A 16208-nucleotide genomic window follows, 5' to 3' on the forward strand; every position below is an offset into this window, starting at 1 on the left:
AGTTATTTGCTTCTATTGTCAGACTCCTCCACACTGACCAACTCTTTAAACCGGCATTACACTCCAATCACTTGCCTTTTTTTAAACCCTCTTTTATTATCTTCTTTCCAACACCTCCTTGACACCTCACATTTCCAAATGCTTAACGAAGCCTCCCAAATACAAGTAGTTTTCTGAGATGCTCATTTGATTTCCAGTCGTTCCACCTACCTTTTCATTCCAAGGGAAGGACTTACTTTTTTGGGTTTTTTTTCCACAGGCATTCTTCTTATTGCAGACATACATGAACTTTCTTTGACTGTTCATTAATGTAAACTAGAGTCCCCAGACACAAGGGGCTCACTTTTGATGCAAGGATGCTTTTCATTAGTTTTCTCATTCACCTTTACCTTCTTCACTATGGTAGAATACTTAAGGCTTTTAGGTTTCTTCTTCCAAAGATATTAAACTGAACCATATTTCAGTATGAAGGGCATAAAAAAGGATAAAAAGATGAATTCAGAATCCTGAGATAGGGCTTCCAGATATAACTTAATTTCCAATCATCTTTGCCTTTCATAATCTATTTGCAGTTGCCAAAACTAGGACTATTTAATCAAATGGAGATACAAGTTTTACGCTTTCCAGCACAGAGAGAAAGCCCCAAGATTAAGTTTGTAAGCAATCTTTTTTCTTCCTCCAGTGAGGTTGTAGAAGTCCAGCTTTGTCCACCTGCAGGTGGGGGGGGGGGGGGCAAACCAAAAAACATCCTGTGACACACTATCAACCTTACAAACAGCAGTTAGTAACACTATCATTTTAAGAACTGCTTACAGTAACAGAGAAAACTAATTATTTCTCAAAAATTTTCAATAAAGATATCCAAAGGTTTGGGTTTTAAGAGATAAGAAAAATTTCACATAGGATAGTGATAGGCTATTCTTCTTCCCTCCCTGGTATTTCTCTGCTACCCTTCCTTCTCCCCACTCACCATAGCCAGGAGAGAGATTGTATCCCAGAGGCTGCCAGCTCTAGCCTGCTGCTAATTACATGTGCTCACAGCACCTACTGAGCATTCATGATACCTGGCCTGACTTCCAGAGGCATGGCACAACTGCCTACTCCCACTCAATCCATGAAAAATTGAAGTCAAACCAGTCAGGCTCCAATATCCACATTTGGTTTCTATCATCAGCAAAACAAGAGTACATCATCCTCAGAAGAAATGAACCCTTGGAGCAAACCTAAGCTGTTGGAAACATGCAGCCTCTCCAAGCAAATAACCCAGGCAACAAAGCTGATCCCTGGCTGCTACCACAGGCTAGTCCTGCTGTTGTAGCAATCCCTCCATTCTACTGACTTAAGAGTGGGAACGAGCATAAAAGTCCCCACCTGCCACAGGAAACTCAGATCATCTTCATCAAATGTCAGTGACACATGCTTCACACACTGCAACAGGCTGCCTTCCATGCTATCACCTACACATTTACTATGACTCAGACTTTTGGGAGTTTTAATGATTTGTTTTTAATACTCAGCAGCTGATCATCAACCATGCAAGTTATTGAAACATTTTCTGTCAAGAAGAGATGCCAATGACATAACATTTTAAATAGAAGATCTTAATTTTTGCCTCGAATTTGTGACTTTCTGGTTCCTGCTACTTTACACTTCAGTTGCCTTGAGGCTGAGAAAATAATGGCTTCCTATAACCAGGCTGGTAGAGGTTTTTAAAACTAATCAGCGACAGGCTGTAAGGCTACAACATTTCAAGCCACAGCATTATCTTACAAGAGGGAAGTATTATACAATGACTTTGTTTTAACTGCAAGGTCATATTTGCAGAACCAGATAAACACCAACATCAAACAAATACTAAGGTCTTGAAGTATAAGTTAGACAGAAGATAATAATTTAATCATACTGGAAAACACCTCACACAGCACCTGCCACTGCACTGAAGAATCCCACTCCCATGAAGTTACAGGCACACATTACTACAGGAAGCAGAGTGGCACTGGGACGATACACAATATCCTGCACTGTGCAGGCTCAAAGCTCTGTTCAAAGAAACTTCAAGCCTTCAGCACGTCTCAAACCAGAGAGTGCAAAGCCAAAAGCACAGCTACATTCTCCACATAGAATACTTTAATAACTTTATTTTCAATTGCCAAGCCTATCAAGGAAACACTGAGTTGTTAACTGCAGGTCCAACAACCTGACACCGAGACCTGACAGGTTTATTCCTCACACAAAATACCAGCTGCAGTAGTAGTTGTACACAAGCCATCAAGCATTAGTTTGCACAATCTAATTTGCCACCTCACAAGAGCATAGCTGGCAGTTACAATGTCTGCACAGCACAACTTCCTATCCACTCGAGTGCAGAGACACAGCTGGGCACAGGCAGGACAGCCCTGCACCATCCTTGTCTCTGTAGGGATAGTGAAGGAAACACTGAACACCACAAGTACTCACTCTAGTAACACAAGTCTACAACCTGCTGGGATTTTATTAGGCCTGTCCCATTTCCATCAGTTTCAGACTACTGATGCTCAGTTTAAGAGTACATATGCATTTGGAGAGTGTTCATCATATGGCCTGAGATGCAAAACCAGATGTCCTGACCATTAGGACATCTACTTGTGAACAGGAGGGATGAAAACATACAAGCTAGGTTTATAAATAAGGAGTTGGGAAATCTGATCCACCCCCACTTCTGCTCACAGCTCTGCTACGGATTCCTTATGGCCTTTGCTAGTTACTTAATCTTTCACCTGCTAAGCATAGTGAACACTCTGACAACCTCATCAGGAGAAGGACACAGTAGTCCAGATGATGTTCCTAGGAGTTTAAGCACACAGATGTACTGAGGACACCTGATACAGAACCTGAGTCAGATTCCCCTCCTCACAGCTCTGGCACTCGAAGTCTCTCACAAGATCAGCTGTCACCCTGCCTGTGGCTCCATGCACACGTGGTCTCCTTCCTATCAAACAAAAGGGATTCACCAATCCATTCACCAAACTAGCAACAAAACGTATATTCCAAGTCCACATACATATATTCACCTTCTCTCAAGGCAGTAAAAAAAAATCTACCAAAAGAAAAGTACTGAAATCAGCATTTATTATTACATACTCTGCTTTCAGTCAGGCATTTTCCTGGAAAGGAACAAAATTAAACTCCTCCTTTTCTGCCTTTCTTATTAACAAATCCCATTTTTACAGAAAACACAGGAAGTTTATCTACTCTTGTTGAAAACAAATGTGTTTACTTGACAAAAACAGACACTAGGAATCCAATTCAGAACCACCAATGAGAATCAAAATTCAGCCCTTATGCTTAAAAAGCATCAGAGCTCCAAAAATGTCTTTCTATAGACATAAGAGACACTAGGTGGGTCAATGAACCATGCCAGAGACTGGGAGACAGGACTGGACACAGAAGGCAGAAGTTCTGTCACTAACTTGATCCATGACATCAGATAAACAACTTCACCCCCTCTCAGTCTCACTTTACGCTTTAGTAAGCCGGTAATGATAAAATTACCTGCCTCACTACATGGGTGGAGAACACTTTACTAATTCATGACCACAAAGCAACTTGAGAACTGTGGATATAAAGCTTGTACATATACACACATATGTAAATTAAAATAGACGTGTATTATATTTACAAATTGAAACCAAGTTAGAAAAGAGATGAAACACATTACCCAAAAGCTCCAGTCAGCACTCCAGCTATACTGAGCAGGACCCTGCATTTTCTCTGTGCATGAACTAAGAGTCTCCTCTGAATTAGCAAGTAGCTGGTTAATAAGACCATGATCCACTTCATGAACTTCCTGTGAACAAAGAAATAAGGTATGTAATTCAGCAACGGTGGAGAAAGGTGAAATAAGATGGTTAGTCCACTTAACAGCTGTATATTAAATGAAACTTGACATGGTAGCTTCACCAAGGTGAGTGGTATGGAAACACTTCCCACTGACAGCTTTCTCACTGGAGGGTTTTTTTTCCCCTAGACTATACTATATTTAAATTTCTTTTACATTTTTTATTAAAGTATTTTATTTCCACTGCAGCCCCCAACTACACTGAAGCTGCAGATACTTAGAACTGAAATAACATCAACACAAGACATCAGTGCCTAGCCTGCAGCATGTCTCAGGAATCTGTGAGACCCTTCAGAACCTGAGAAAGGTCATACAGGTGTAGCATTTTTACCAGAGGACTGACACATATTATAATATCGATACATCAAATGTTTATACTTACTGCTAGTTACACTGTAAGTTGTATATAAATACACGCCGAACACTTCAGAGGCAAATAATTTAACTCACATCACTTACTATAAAGATATAAGCAGTACTGTTTTCTAATTCTGTAGTAGTCTCCTTTGTTATCAGTATTCTTCGCTTTGGAGGTCAGTTGTACTTTATGAAGGGTAACCGAGCCACTGAAAGTCACTTGTGCCATTCCACCCAGCAAACGGTACAAACCCAGCCCAGGGCCCTAACCAGTAACCCCGCCTGTACTACCGCATCCGCCGGGACGAGGCAACGCTGCGTTTCCACTCCAACTCCGAACCGAGCCGGTGTTGGGCCACCCCCGGCGGCCCGGGGCGCGCATCCCCGCCCAGCGCTGCGGCCCGGGCTGGGGACACGCTGCGGAGGGGACACGGGGCGAGGCAAAGGCACAGACACTCCAGGCTACGTGGCGCGAGAGCAGAGCTGCCCCCGGGGGGCTTTTCCACTCAAACACCCGGACTCGCTGCAATCCCCACCAGTTGCTGCTCGCCCGCTCCCGCCCCACCATAACGCCGGGGTGCAGCAGCCGCCCCCGCGCTGGGTCTCCCGGCAGCCCAGACCCTCCCTGCACGGAGCCCGCAGGGCGCTCGCCACCCCCACTCATCGGGGAGCCCCGGGGACCACCCTGCCTCTGGCCCTGCCTCGCCCCACAAACTTTCGGGGAGGTGGGTGGGTACGGCAGAGATTCCCAGCGCTGCCGGCGGAGCCGCGCCGCCGCCGCGTCCGGGGCCCGCCCGTGCGGCCCCCCAGGGAAGGAGCGGGGCTGCCGCCCCCCGCACCTACCTGCGCGGCCCGCCGCTGGCCCGGGGGACGGCGGGGCGGCGGCCGGGGGCACGGAGCCCGCCGGAGGGGCGGGCGGGGAGCGCAGAGCGCGGCGCTTACCATGGAGGGGGGCGAGGACGGCGCGGCACCCGCCGGCTGCCTCCACGGGGCGCACGGCGGGGCCGCGGCCGCCATTTAAAGGGGCCGGCGGCCCGCGGCGGGAGGAGGCTGCCAGGGGCGAGCGGCGCCGCTGCTGCTGCTGAGGAGGGGGAGCCGTCATGGGGGGCGGGGAGCGCTGCGGCGCCGCCGGTTCCCCCCTCGTCCGGCCGCGGCAGCCCCTCTGCGCCTTCCACAAGGGTTAACTGGGAAGCCTGCGCGCCGGTGGAAAGTTTGAGGGCTGTAGTAGGAAAAAACTCGCGGCTGCGGGGGGGGCGGCGTTCGCTGCCTCCTGCCCGAGGGAGAGTCCCGCGCCCGCGGCCCTCCGTGAGCGCAGCCGGTTAAACAGCGCCCGGGCAGCAAAACGGCTCCCACATCCCGGATTCGTGGGATTCGACGCAAAACACCGCCGAGAGGCCGCTCCGGGGGGACTCCTAGGGGGAGAGGGGGAAAGCTGGCTGCGGGCCGAGCAGAGGATGAGGTGACATAAAGGAAGTCAGTGAGAGGGAGTGTCATCGCAGGAAACCCTGGGTTTCGTTTTTGAAGCTGGTGAGCGGCGCCGAGTGGTATGATGGCTCGCAGATTTGTGCCCTCAGGTCACCTCACACAAAAAGAGGAGCCCTGTGAGGTGCAAAGAAGTAGGCTGGTAGATGATGGTAAAAGCGATGGATGGCCAAGGGAAGGAGGAGTAAAGCAGCCTGTTGTGACAACAGTGCTTCCTCCTGTTGTCCCCTTTCTCTCTACCTCTTCCCTAGAAAGTGTGTGGAGGCTCTCCCTGAAGGGACATGGCAGGGCCTTGTGATACCTGCTCACTGCTACAATAGCAAAGGTGCCCGAAGTCCCCATGGGTGACACCCCCTCCCAGCTGTTGGCCCAGACAGGACAGCTTTAATGCAAGCAACGGCAAGTCTCCAAAATTTACAATAAAGTGTAAAAAAGAATGTGCATTTTGTTTAATTTTTTGCCTTGCTTTCTTGATTTGCACCTGAAACTCGAATTTTGAGGGCTTTTTTCAACAATACTCAGGGTACCAGTTTATTTTTCTTTTTGTCCAAAAACTGAATCATATTGGGTTATCCAAGTGGGAGAAGCTTCATGTTCAACTGCTGGCTGCCAACAACACTAACCCCCTTTGTATTCCCTCGGTTAAAAGCTGGCTGACCTGGCACTTTGGCTCAGGCATGACCTACTTAATGGAGGATTCACAAGAGAATTGCTAGTTCAGGATGAAATGAACATAAGTAGCATTTGCAGGAACAGTGGTGGTATGTCCATCACAACACACTTGAAGGGTTTTTTTGAAGCACACCAAGTACTTGGGTTTAAATCAGGTAATGTTTGGATGGCCTTTGGTTCAGATCCATCTTTGCACGCTGACTCCTCTACACACAGTCAAAATCAGTACTCAAAACTGGTAACTCGGTCCCAAATCCTCTTGATCTGCCAGATGCCTTTGACTCTACTGGTTATTTCCTCCTCAAACTCTTCATCGTTTTGGACTCCTATTTTTTTCCTTTCATGGATATTTTGGGTTTGCTCACTAACACTTTGGCAGTACTTCCTTCAGAAGACCCTCACCATCTTCCATCTTTCTTCTCAAGTGCTCTGTTGCTCTGCACTTGGTCTCAGTTCCCTTCCTAATATGATTTCTGCCTGGTAATCACAGGTCTTCCCGCTCTGCCAAGCCATTTCAGAGAAGAATTTGCCTCCCAGGTTCCTTTAACTGTACTCCCTCTAGCCTATCCTGCTTTCACTGATTCCACTGCTTTGGGATCAGCACACCAAAGCTAGAGTGACAACTGGTGACTCCAAGAATGGACCTTGACATTATTTGGTCAGCCAAGTTTTGCAAATCAAGCGTGGGTCCTTTTTGCTTTCAAATGCAAAGAAAAGCAGAAATAGTCATGCCTCTCTCAGCTGCATTGTGCTCTAAGAGGTATGGAATTGAGTCTTTACTGGATACTCAAGCACAATTCCATTACCTGAAGAGTTTTAAAGAGATGCAAGATCCTGAGATAAAGTGTGCCATAATCCCTAATCCTGTAGTTGAGGGAAGAGGTGTCAGCCAAATAGTGACAGTAGCCCATGCTTGGTACAGGGGTAGCACGGCTGGCAGGGCTGGGTGGTACATGTGGGGCTTGGAGCTGCTGTAGCTCCTCTCACAAAGTCATGCTCTGTGTGGGCCTTGTATAAACACAGGCTAACTCAGAGCACACCTGCTGGTGTTGCACATAGGCCACCCTCTCCAGCAGTTTTCCCCTCCACCCGAGTCATATAGACAAGCTGTACTTAAATATAAATAGAGTTTAAGTAGTCGACTTTTGATGAAAAAGGGTTTGCTCTGCACTGAAAAAAACACCTTGGGGAATACAGGTCATCTATAAACACCATGTGCATATAGCCACAAAGATACTGAGTTCCTTTTGTGGTGCATTAGGGTGATACTGTGGTACATTAGAGTCTGCCTGTTCAGAAAATTAAGCCAATGCTCTTTGTTTTCTCACCATCACTCGGGAGGGGTTCAGCAGAAGAGAGGTCTCCTTTGGAGTATCTGGATATTCTGTACTTGGCCCAAAGTTATGGTTTATACAAGCCTAAAGTGAAAAACAATGTATTATCTTCCCTCTGCTCTCAGAGCATTTTTGGCATGTTCTCAGAGAGAGATCAGAACAGCCCCAGGGGAAGTCACTGTTGTCACTTCAAACGTGGCTCTCATCCAGGGAGCAGGCAGAGCACTGCGAGCTCGAAGCTGTGGTAACTTTAGGAAGTGTGACATTCACTGGGCAGAATGTGAGGTCCTGTTGCTATAATACACACATATTTTTACCCGTACTACCAAAGGGAGAGATGGTGAGGCCATGTACTTCAGCAACCATGAGCCAGCACATTGGGAAATTCTATAGATCTGCAGTGTCTTCATTCATCTTCTTCTTGGTGGTGGGTGAGTACTAAACCACCTTCCTTAATTAGAAGAAATGTAGGTTGTTCTTGGAGCTTAGCTTGAGAGGTTCTCTTCTTTTTTTCTTTTTTTTCTGTAATGTAGCTTTCCACTGAGGGCTTCCTCAGGGTGCAGGGAAATTGTATTTAGTGTTGTGCATTGCATTAAAACATACTTTTCTTGTTAGATATGTTCGTGTTTATCTAATATAAATGTTCAGAAAGAGTGTATTTGCCTGCCTTTTCCCAGATGTGTATCATCATTGCTAGAAGTTTCATTTCTATTTTATTTCTCTGATATATTAGCAACCAGTTATTGTCACAAGGTAGTTATTCATATCCCTTTGTGAAAGCCAACCTTAGCCCAGGGCAAAAGTCATATAAATTAAGAGTAGCAATGTGCAGCAATTGATCACTTAATCATAGATGTCTGGGAGCTGGATACAGCTTGTAAAGCACCCTCATGGCACCAGCATGGTATGAGTGCGAAGCTGAGCTCTAAAGCCAACAAAACCATCTGAAAGACAGTAATTTCAGCAGGAGAGGATTTTTTGTGGCTTGGAAATTGGGCCCTATTTGTTCTCAACCCCTCCTCCAGCTACTGAGTGTGAATGAAGGAGAGGAGGTTGAACTGGAAAGGTAGAATTCTGCACTGAGCTCCACACACCATTTTGGTTCCCCCATGCTGTTGGCGGCTGGCAGAAGAAGCTTGCAGGGCTGCTCGGATTTACTCCAGGCACCAAAGACTTCAGTGAGGCTCCAGGACAGGAAGAGAGTGCAGCTATTACTTTATTCTTTCCTTTTGTCACCCCACCTCCTCTAGCCTGCCTTGTGTATTTCTCACTTACAGGTCTGATATGGCCTTACATGGGAAAGTATCAACCTGCAGATTACGTAAAGGGAAAGCTGAGGGCTTCGTAGGTGCCCTGTTAGTACTGCCAAATGTGGAGCACATTCCCGCATTACAGGGAGTCCCGGAGAGCTTTCTCCCCCGTGGCTGAAAATTGGACGTGAACTAACGACTTCATATGACAATGACCTATTAGATCATCTAATCGTTTTTCCAGGTCTAGACAGGATCATCCATGCTGTATTTCTCTGTACCCTTGTCTAGCTCAAGTGCTTTCACCACAAAGCCTTACATTCCTCTCCATGAGGCTTGAGCCCCACAACCCGCATAACAAGGGACCTACACATCACTCTGCTAATGAAGCAATTGACTTAAAAAGAGCTTTGAAGCAGAGTCAGCAAAGCATTTGGCATGGTATGCTCCCAGATGCCAAAACGATAAGGGCATTGTGTAATTGAATACCAGTGAACTAATATGTTCCAGTTTTGCAGCCTTAAAAAAGAAAAAGAAAGAAAACAAAGGGAGAAAAATAGAGGTAGTGCTGTGACCTTCTCAGTGAAACCCTCAAAGAAAGCTGGGGTGAAACAAGACAGCTTACTCCTCTCCTGTTTTGATTTTCCTAATTAAATTACATGATTTGTATTGAACCAAAGATGTGGAATAAAACAGATGACAAGGCCAGTTATTTCATGATAGGAGAAGTGTATAAAACTCATGATGAACAAAAGCGGCGTCAAAGCACATTGTTTCTACTCAGTTACATTCTCTATGTCATTAAGTGTCTGTGCAAAAATTATACCTTTTGCATCACTAAAAGAAATAAAAATTACAGTTGTGTCACAGGGGTGCATATGTCAAGGCTGGAATACTTGCAGAAGAGAAGAAATTTTGTGGTCATTCCTTGAAAACAAGGTATCAGTAGCACACGCTAACTAAAGCAGCAGTTATCTCGTGGAGAAAATGGTTGATAAACTGAGATTTTAAAAGAGCGTTATTATAAAACTGCTCAAATTCACTGTAATAAATAACTAAATATATCACTTCAGAATATTTGATGCACAAAAACTGTAATATGTCAAGCTTTGTCTGTTATTTCGATTATACTTTGTATTTTGTCAAAGTATCTTGTCAAGATACTTCAACTTTTATGACTGCTGCCTCGATACATGGATCTAACTGGACAGGGAAGATCTGGACCTCAGATTTCCCCAGGTAACTCCAGTGGGCTCATTGGTAAGATTACATATGAATGGAAGGATATTATCTCATCTGGTGCCTTTAATATGAACTACTAATTTTAGGGAACTGGATTCAAAACTGTATTTGGGTACCTAATTCTCAGTCATCCAATTCCCATGGATTGGTGTTTCAGTTCTAAGGCCAAAATTTTCACTTGGAGGTAAAAGCACAGAGCACCAAACAGCTCATAAGGTTTTTCACATGCTCTGTTGTTGCCTAGTTTCGTGGCCAGTTTACAGTTCCTGTATTTTTGCATCTGAGAGTTATCTCTTGCCTCATATTTAAACTGTAAGCTCTATACCCCAGCCTTTTTGAGGTGCCCAGAACAACAGGGCCCTGCTGTCTGACAAAAATCCTCTACTCCCATAAGAGGCATAAATAGTAATAACTATGAATACAACTGTGAATTTTGTGTACAAGCATGCCTGGAGGAGCCATTCAAGTAAGTCTCAAACTGATCATAAAGAGGGTTGGTTTTCCATTGCCTCGAGACATTTGTCCCTGAGCAGAGAGCATCTATTGTCATTGTGATGCTTTACCAGACCCACACAATAGCGTTTCACTCTCTGTGCATGGCAATGAAAGACTCAAGACAATGGGAAATCACGACCTTCACTCTGGAGTGGTCTGCAGTCCTTGACAGGACACGAACTAACTCCAAGGGAGACTGTTTCACTTGAAGAAAATAAAACAACGGAAGAAGCTTTTCCAAAAATTGGTCTGAACTCCTTCTTGGCAAAAGCTTATTTTTAGGCTTGTTTTTCCCTCTTTTTGAGACAGCAACTATTCCTCTCATTTTCTGTGCCCAGGCTTGTTTCCAGAAATGAGATCCACTCCCGCTACTCTTAGCTCAAGCATATGATACTGTGATTAGCACCTGAGTATGAGAAGGCAGGTTGAAATATCTAATACAGACATGTTCATGTTTTTCTAACAAAAGTTAGCAGGAAACGGTCCCTTCACAGAGCATAGCTGTCACCCTCAGCCTCAGTACGTGCACAAGGCTGATGTTCAGTCCCCCAGACTGCTGATAGGATCTGCTGGGGATTCGGTCTCTGGTATTGGAGATTCTTCCCATAATTTCAGGATTTCCTGTCCTGTAATGAAAGTGCATGTCAGAAATTCTAAGAATCACATTATGTTTTGGGATGCAGGCAGTCGCATCAGCTACGCACTTATTCAGTGCGCTTGCCAGAATAGAACTGCTGGTGTATAACTGTACGTGCATTTTTAGCCTTGCCTCAGAAGCAGTTGAAGCAGGGACATCAGGCCCTGAGACTTTTTGGGGTGGGAAGAAAGAGATTAGTGTTGCAGGTGGAAATGTGGCTGACTGGATTCAAAATTTCACCCAAAGCCATTAGACAGTGGCATTGTTCGTCCTCTAGGATGGCAGTAGAAAGGAGCTGATATTCAGGAAAAGGCCTAAGAACATAATCTAAGCAGGACCTAGGAAGAAAATCCCTATCATCATAACAGTGACTGCCCTCAAGTCCTAATTCCAGGACCCATTCCTTGTGCCGGTTAGAGGTCAGGAGCAGCAGGGACATTTATCATATTTATCATGCTGTCACCCTCAGCCGTCCTCTTCTCTCTCTTCCCTGGTACAGATGTACGAGTTACTGGCAGAGATGCAAACAGGGAGAACGCAGCAGCTGTAACTCATGTAACAGCACAGCCTTTGTTGTTGACACCTGAGCCGTGGAACCTTTTGGTGACTCAAACGCCAGCCAAGGAGAAAGCCAAAGAGGGTGAAACTGTGGTCTTGAACTGTCATCTTAACAGTCCGCAGCGTCCCTCCCTGACTGACCTGATGGTGAAGTGGTACAAAGAAGATGAAAAGGGCCAGATGGACCTGCTAGAAAAGAATGTGACCATGTTGCCAAATAACTCCAGGGTCTTCATGAGTGGAGACTTGTCCCAAGGGGATGTTTCCTTGATTATCCTCAATGTGACAACCAGTGACCATGGTATTTATTTCTGTGAGGTTACACTTCCGGATGGGAAGGTGGTGACAGGAGACGGCACAAAGCTCAGGATCAGGAGGGCTCTGGGTAATACTTGGAATTATTTACTTTTTTCCTCCTTGTTTTTCCTCCAAAGCTGGTCTGCACATTTGCAGAAACAGGGAAGTTGGCCTGTTTAGCCTCTGGCATTAAGGGCCTGGTGTCATGCAGTGTAATTGCTCTATAGCACTTCTCATTATTTTTGTAAGGCCAGCTAAAATTCATTAGCTTGTCTCTATAAACAATCACAGGTATTATTATAAGAAGGAGCATTTACAACAACAAAAAAAGAAGGAATAACATTATCCATAAAAATAAACTCATTGTAAAGAATGAAACAATCAAACAAGTTCCCCTTGTACTCACAGCTCTGGCAGAAGCCCTGTGACAGGTGACAAGGTACCATCTCAAGGAATAGCTCTAGACCTCTTTTTTTTGATGTTATTTCTCTCCAACCCACTAGCTTGCATAGTCATTCCTTAACTCCGAATGACGTAAGTAATCCCACAATAATCATGAGGATCATATATAATATCATCGTTATATAATTTCTGATGAACTTCATTCACATCAAAATGAAAGTAGCATTAAAAGGGCCATGCTATGTTTTCTTAGCCCCACAGATACACACTAGGGGTGTTAAGTAAAGTAGTAACTTGCTATGCCTGTATCAGCTGGAAATGTCAAACCTTCCCTTTTTGTAGGCTCAACAGATTCCAGTCCCAAAAAGTCAGCACATCAGAAGGGTTATTTTCTTATTATCTAATTAAGAAAAAATACCTCCTTCTGTGTCAAGAGTAAATTACACAAGTGCCATTTCCCTCTTATTCATTACCAAATCTTCTATCTCACCAAGGTTCACTAAACCTTTGGCCTTTTGAGCCTGAGTTACTAATTTTTATAAAACTACCCAGTTTAAACTATAACACTAAGGCAAGAAAACTGTGCCCCTCTGCAAGGGCTTGGTTGTGTGTCTAATAAGGTCTCCTGTTGGCTTGATCTCATAGTCTCAGTAGCACAGGTTACTCTTGAAATGTCTGCACTCTGGCTAGCATAATTGCCTTTCTGTGTTCCTGAGATGATGAAATGTATAATTTCAGCACTATGCCATCTCTGCCATGCAACAGTCCCAAGAGCAGCCAGTCAAGGAAAGGACTTCAGCAGAGCTCTGTCTGCTCTCTGGTGCTGTCTCCTTTGGAAGCAGACAGGGAGACCGATGGCTTTCTCAAAGTTGTCAGAGTAATTTTTTTCTTTTCAAAAATAAAGCATACAGGCCTGAGTCCCATTAATTCAAGCAGCAGCTTCTTTTGCTATCCCATAGTGCCTAGCTGATGAGGGAGATTGCTGGGGTGATGAGGCTGTCCTGTCTCTAAAGCCCCAGAGAGCAGCCTAGGAATGCTGCTTAGGAATTCCTACATAGGAATGAAAAGAATCAGTAGCTCTGTAGTGCAAGACACTCTAGTAGGGATTTCATGTCAGACAAGACATCAGCATAATCACAGTAAGCAGGTTCCCCTGCAGCAACTGCAGAAAACATGCTGGCTGCATTGCATGCACTTGTCTGGAAAATACCTTATGTTACTCTCTCTACCTTCCTTTCTCCCCCAGGCTTGTTTGGAATAGAAGAATCCATTGGAACAATCATTGCGGTTGTGGCAGCTGGTATTGGAGGCATAGCGGTTCTGATCATTGTTTTAACCCCGCAGCTGAGGAAGTGCATCCTCTGCATGGGACAAGAGTCTTGCCAAAGGTACCAGTGTTCTAACTGAAAGAGGAGTTAGACATTTACTTACCTCTGGTCAGACATGGGATCTGGTTCAGGAGATAAGCAGTGTGAATGAAACTCTAACAGAGCTGGCTCTATGTTCCATCACTTTTTCAAATAGTTTTTTGTTTATATTGGGTAGAGCTTCACCAATGGGCCTAATGAGTTACCTATAAAGAAAATAATAGGATCTTCTTCAATTGCCACTTTTCAGCCAAGAGTTTTTCAGTGAGATGTTGCAGCTTCTTTTAACAAAGACCAAGGACTGATTCAGTTCTTTAACATTTATGCTGAAGGATGGTTCTTCCTCCTGCCAGCTTCATGCTTACATCTGTATTCTTGCAATGCTTGTGTACAAAAAGCCTATTAATGGCTTAGGTGTGTGAGGTGTGGTTTTTAAAGCTGTATTTAAAGATCTCTCTTCTATTAGAGCAGCTGATAACGTTGGGAAAACCAGACATTTTCACCACACATGAGCCAAAGAAATGCCTCAATAAGAGGCTGATGTACCCAAAAGCTTGCCTGCTTTTTTTCCTGTTCTGTCAACTGGTCTAATTTGAGGAGACTGACACTGCATTTTGAAACAAGTTTAGTTCCCATTTTGAGCAATCCAAGATGTGGTATGCGTTTCAAACCGAGCTCAGCTGACTTTTTGCGTTCAGTGAGGAGACTTGTGATTTGCACCTCTTCTCCTGGCGCCCAAATATCTTGCTCGGCGTGATGAAAAAAATCCCCTCCCTGAAGGGCTGAAGGAAGAGCTGCTCTTGCCATTCACTGGAGCGCTGCCGCCACCTGATGGACAGCGTGGCGGGGACAGGGACACGCCGGGAGCTCTGCCTCTCTCACCGGGGAGGATCTTCCAGCCTTTGCTGGGAAGCGTACTCCCTTCCATAGGCTGATGCTGCCCACAGAGCATCATCCCTCTGCAAACAGTGTACATTAAGAGTTTACAACTTCGTTTTTTGCCAGAAAGCCTCGGAGGAGTTTATTGTGTTGTCCTGACTCTGTGTTGCTCACTCATTCTCTCTCCTTTCCTTCTTGCTCAGCATAGCTTGAGGTGCAGCATTAGAGGAGTTGCTGGGATATGCGAAGCCTGCAGGTGGAACAACTTCTGATGCCCCATAAGTGGAGTTCTAGATGGAATAAAAGCCTTTGCCTCTACATGTTGACTCGGCTTTTTAATTTTTGTTAGCAAGCTTCTTTTTCCTGCAGCTTTAACAGCCACAGTGGCATATTCACCATCCTCCTGCAGCAAGGAGCAAAGCAGCCTTTTGTGAAGAAATTTGTATTATCACCTGCCAAAACTCCACTTAGTCTGGCCACATATCTCCGAATTTAGACTCTGATGAGGTACCCTGGGTCTTTCCATGCCATTAGTTCTTATTTAAAGGTGTGGCTCGAAGTTTGTAAGCTGAGCTTCAGCAGAGACAGAAGGAGCCCAGCCTACCCAGGTGCTCCCAGTGCCCATGTAGTGCTAGCACCTACCTGAGGAAATCAAAAGCATTGGTTCTGAAAGCAGCTCTTGTCCTTTTGGCTTGCTCCAGCCTAAACACTTGTAACAAAGAGGCAAAGAAGGCCCACTTGTACATAGCTACTCCTGGCTAAAAGAATGGGATTTTGGTTTCTCTTGCCAGAAGGAAATGTGTTGTTTGAATATAAGCCTCTAATACCCTCTAAAAAAAAGCAGAGATGAAAGATTTGCTTGACATGACTGATGTTCTCCACAGCCACCGTTTCCTTACATGACAATATTTGATTCCCAGGCAGTCAGTGACCATGCCTATATAGGAGATCATCTTCCATATGTATCAGAGAGCAGCGTATCAGCTCTGAAGCCTGTGCAGCAGTGAGGAGTGTATATTCTTTTGCAAAGTGTGGGTGTGCCTGCTGGTAAGCAGAAGTGAGAAACCCTTGCTGACCTTGCAACTGCAATAGCTCAGTGTAACTCTGCTTACCCTTGAACACAGCTCAGAAGTGTCCCCAGTGCTGTGAGGCAGGAGCATGAGGGATAAGACAACTGGGCTCTGAGCAACCTGGTCTGGTTAAAGGTGTCCCTGCTCATTGCATGGGGATTGGAGCTAAGTGATCTTCAAAGGCTCCTTCCAACCCAAACTACCCTATGATTCTATGACCCCTGCCCAAAAAAAAAAGGCGCCATTTGGTGACAGGAAATGTGTTCCCACTGCACCACAGAACAAACCC

At 45.1% G+C, this 16208-nt stretch overlaps 2 protein-coding genes across 7 annotated transcripts in view; one reads left to right on the forward strand and one right to left on the reverse strand.

Moving 5' to 3' along the window:
- GRAMD1C (GRAM domain containing 1C) overlaps window positions 1-5283 on the reverse strand; it is a 55155-nt gene extending 49872 nt beyond the window's left edge. For 3 of the 6 annotated variants that reach the window (XM_048294866.1, XM_048294863.1, XM_048294862.1), the window contains exons 1-2: window positions 5177-5283; window positions 3698-3826 (exon numbers count right to left, since the gene is read on the reverse strand). In XM_048294866.1, coding sequence (XP_048150823.1) covers window positions 3698-3826; window positions 5177-5251 — 204 coding nt within the window. In that variant the 5' untranslated portion in view covers window positions 5252-5283. Of the gene's footprint in view, window positions 1-236; window positions 327-3697; window positions 3827-4336; window positions 4476-5077 lie in introns of those variants that run through there. The other 3 variants (XM_048294861.1, XM_048294864.1, XM_048294865.1) reach the window with 3 other exon arrangements.
- Window positions 5284-7943: 2660 nt separating this feature from the next.
- On the forward strand, window positions 7944-15167 carry LOC125321518. Its single transcript, XM_048294500.1, has 4 exons — window positions 7944-8153; window positions 11846-12289; window positions 13850-13991; window positions 15053-15167. The coding sequence occupies exons 1-4, from the start codon at window positions 8060-8062 to the stop codon at window positions 15060-15062; spliced, it is 690 nt and encodes a 229-aa protein (XP_048150457.1). The 5' UTR covers window positions 7944-8059; the 3' UTR covers window positions 15063-15167.
- The last annotated feature ends 1041 nt before the right edge of the window (window positions 15168-16208 follow it).

Source organism: Corvus hawaiiensis, chromosome 2 (genome assembly GCF_020740725.1).
Source record: "Corvus hawaiiensis isolate bCorHaw1 chromosome 2, bCorHaw1.pri.cur, whole genome shotgun sequence".
NCBI lineage: Eukaryota > Metazoa > Chordata > Aves > Passeriformes > Corvidae > Corvus > Corvus hawaiiensis.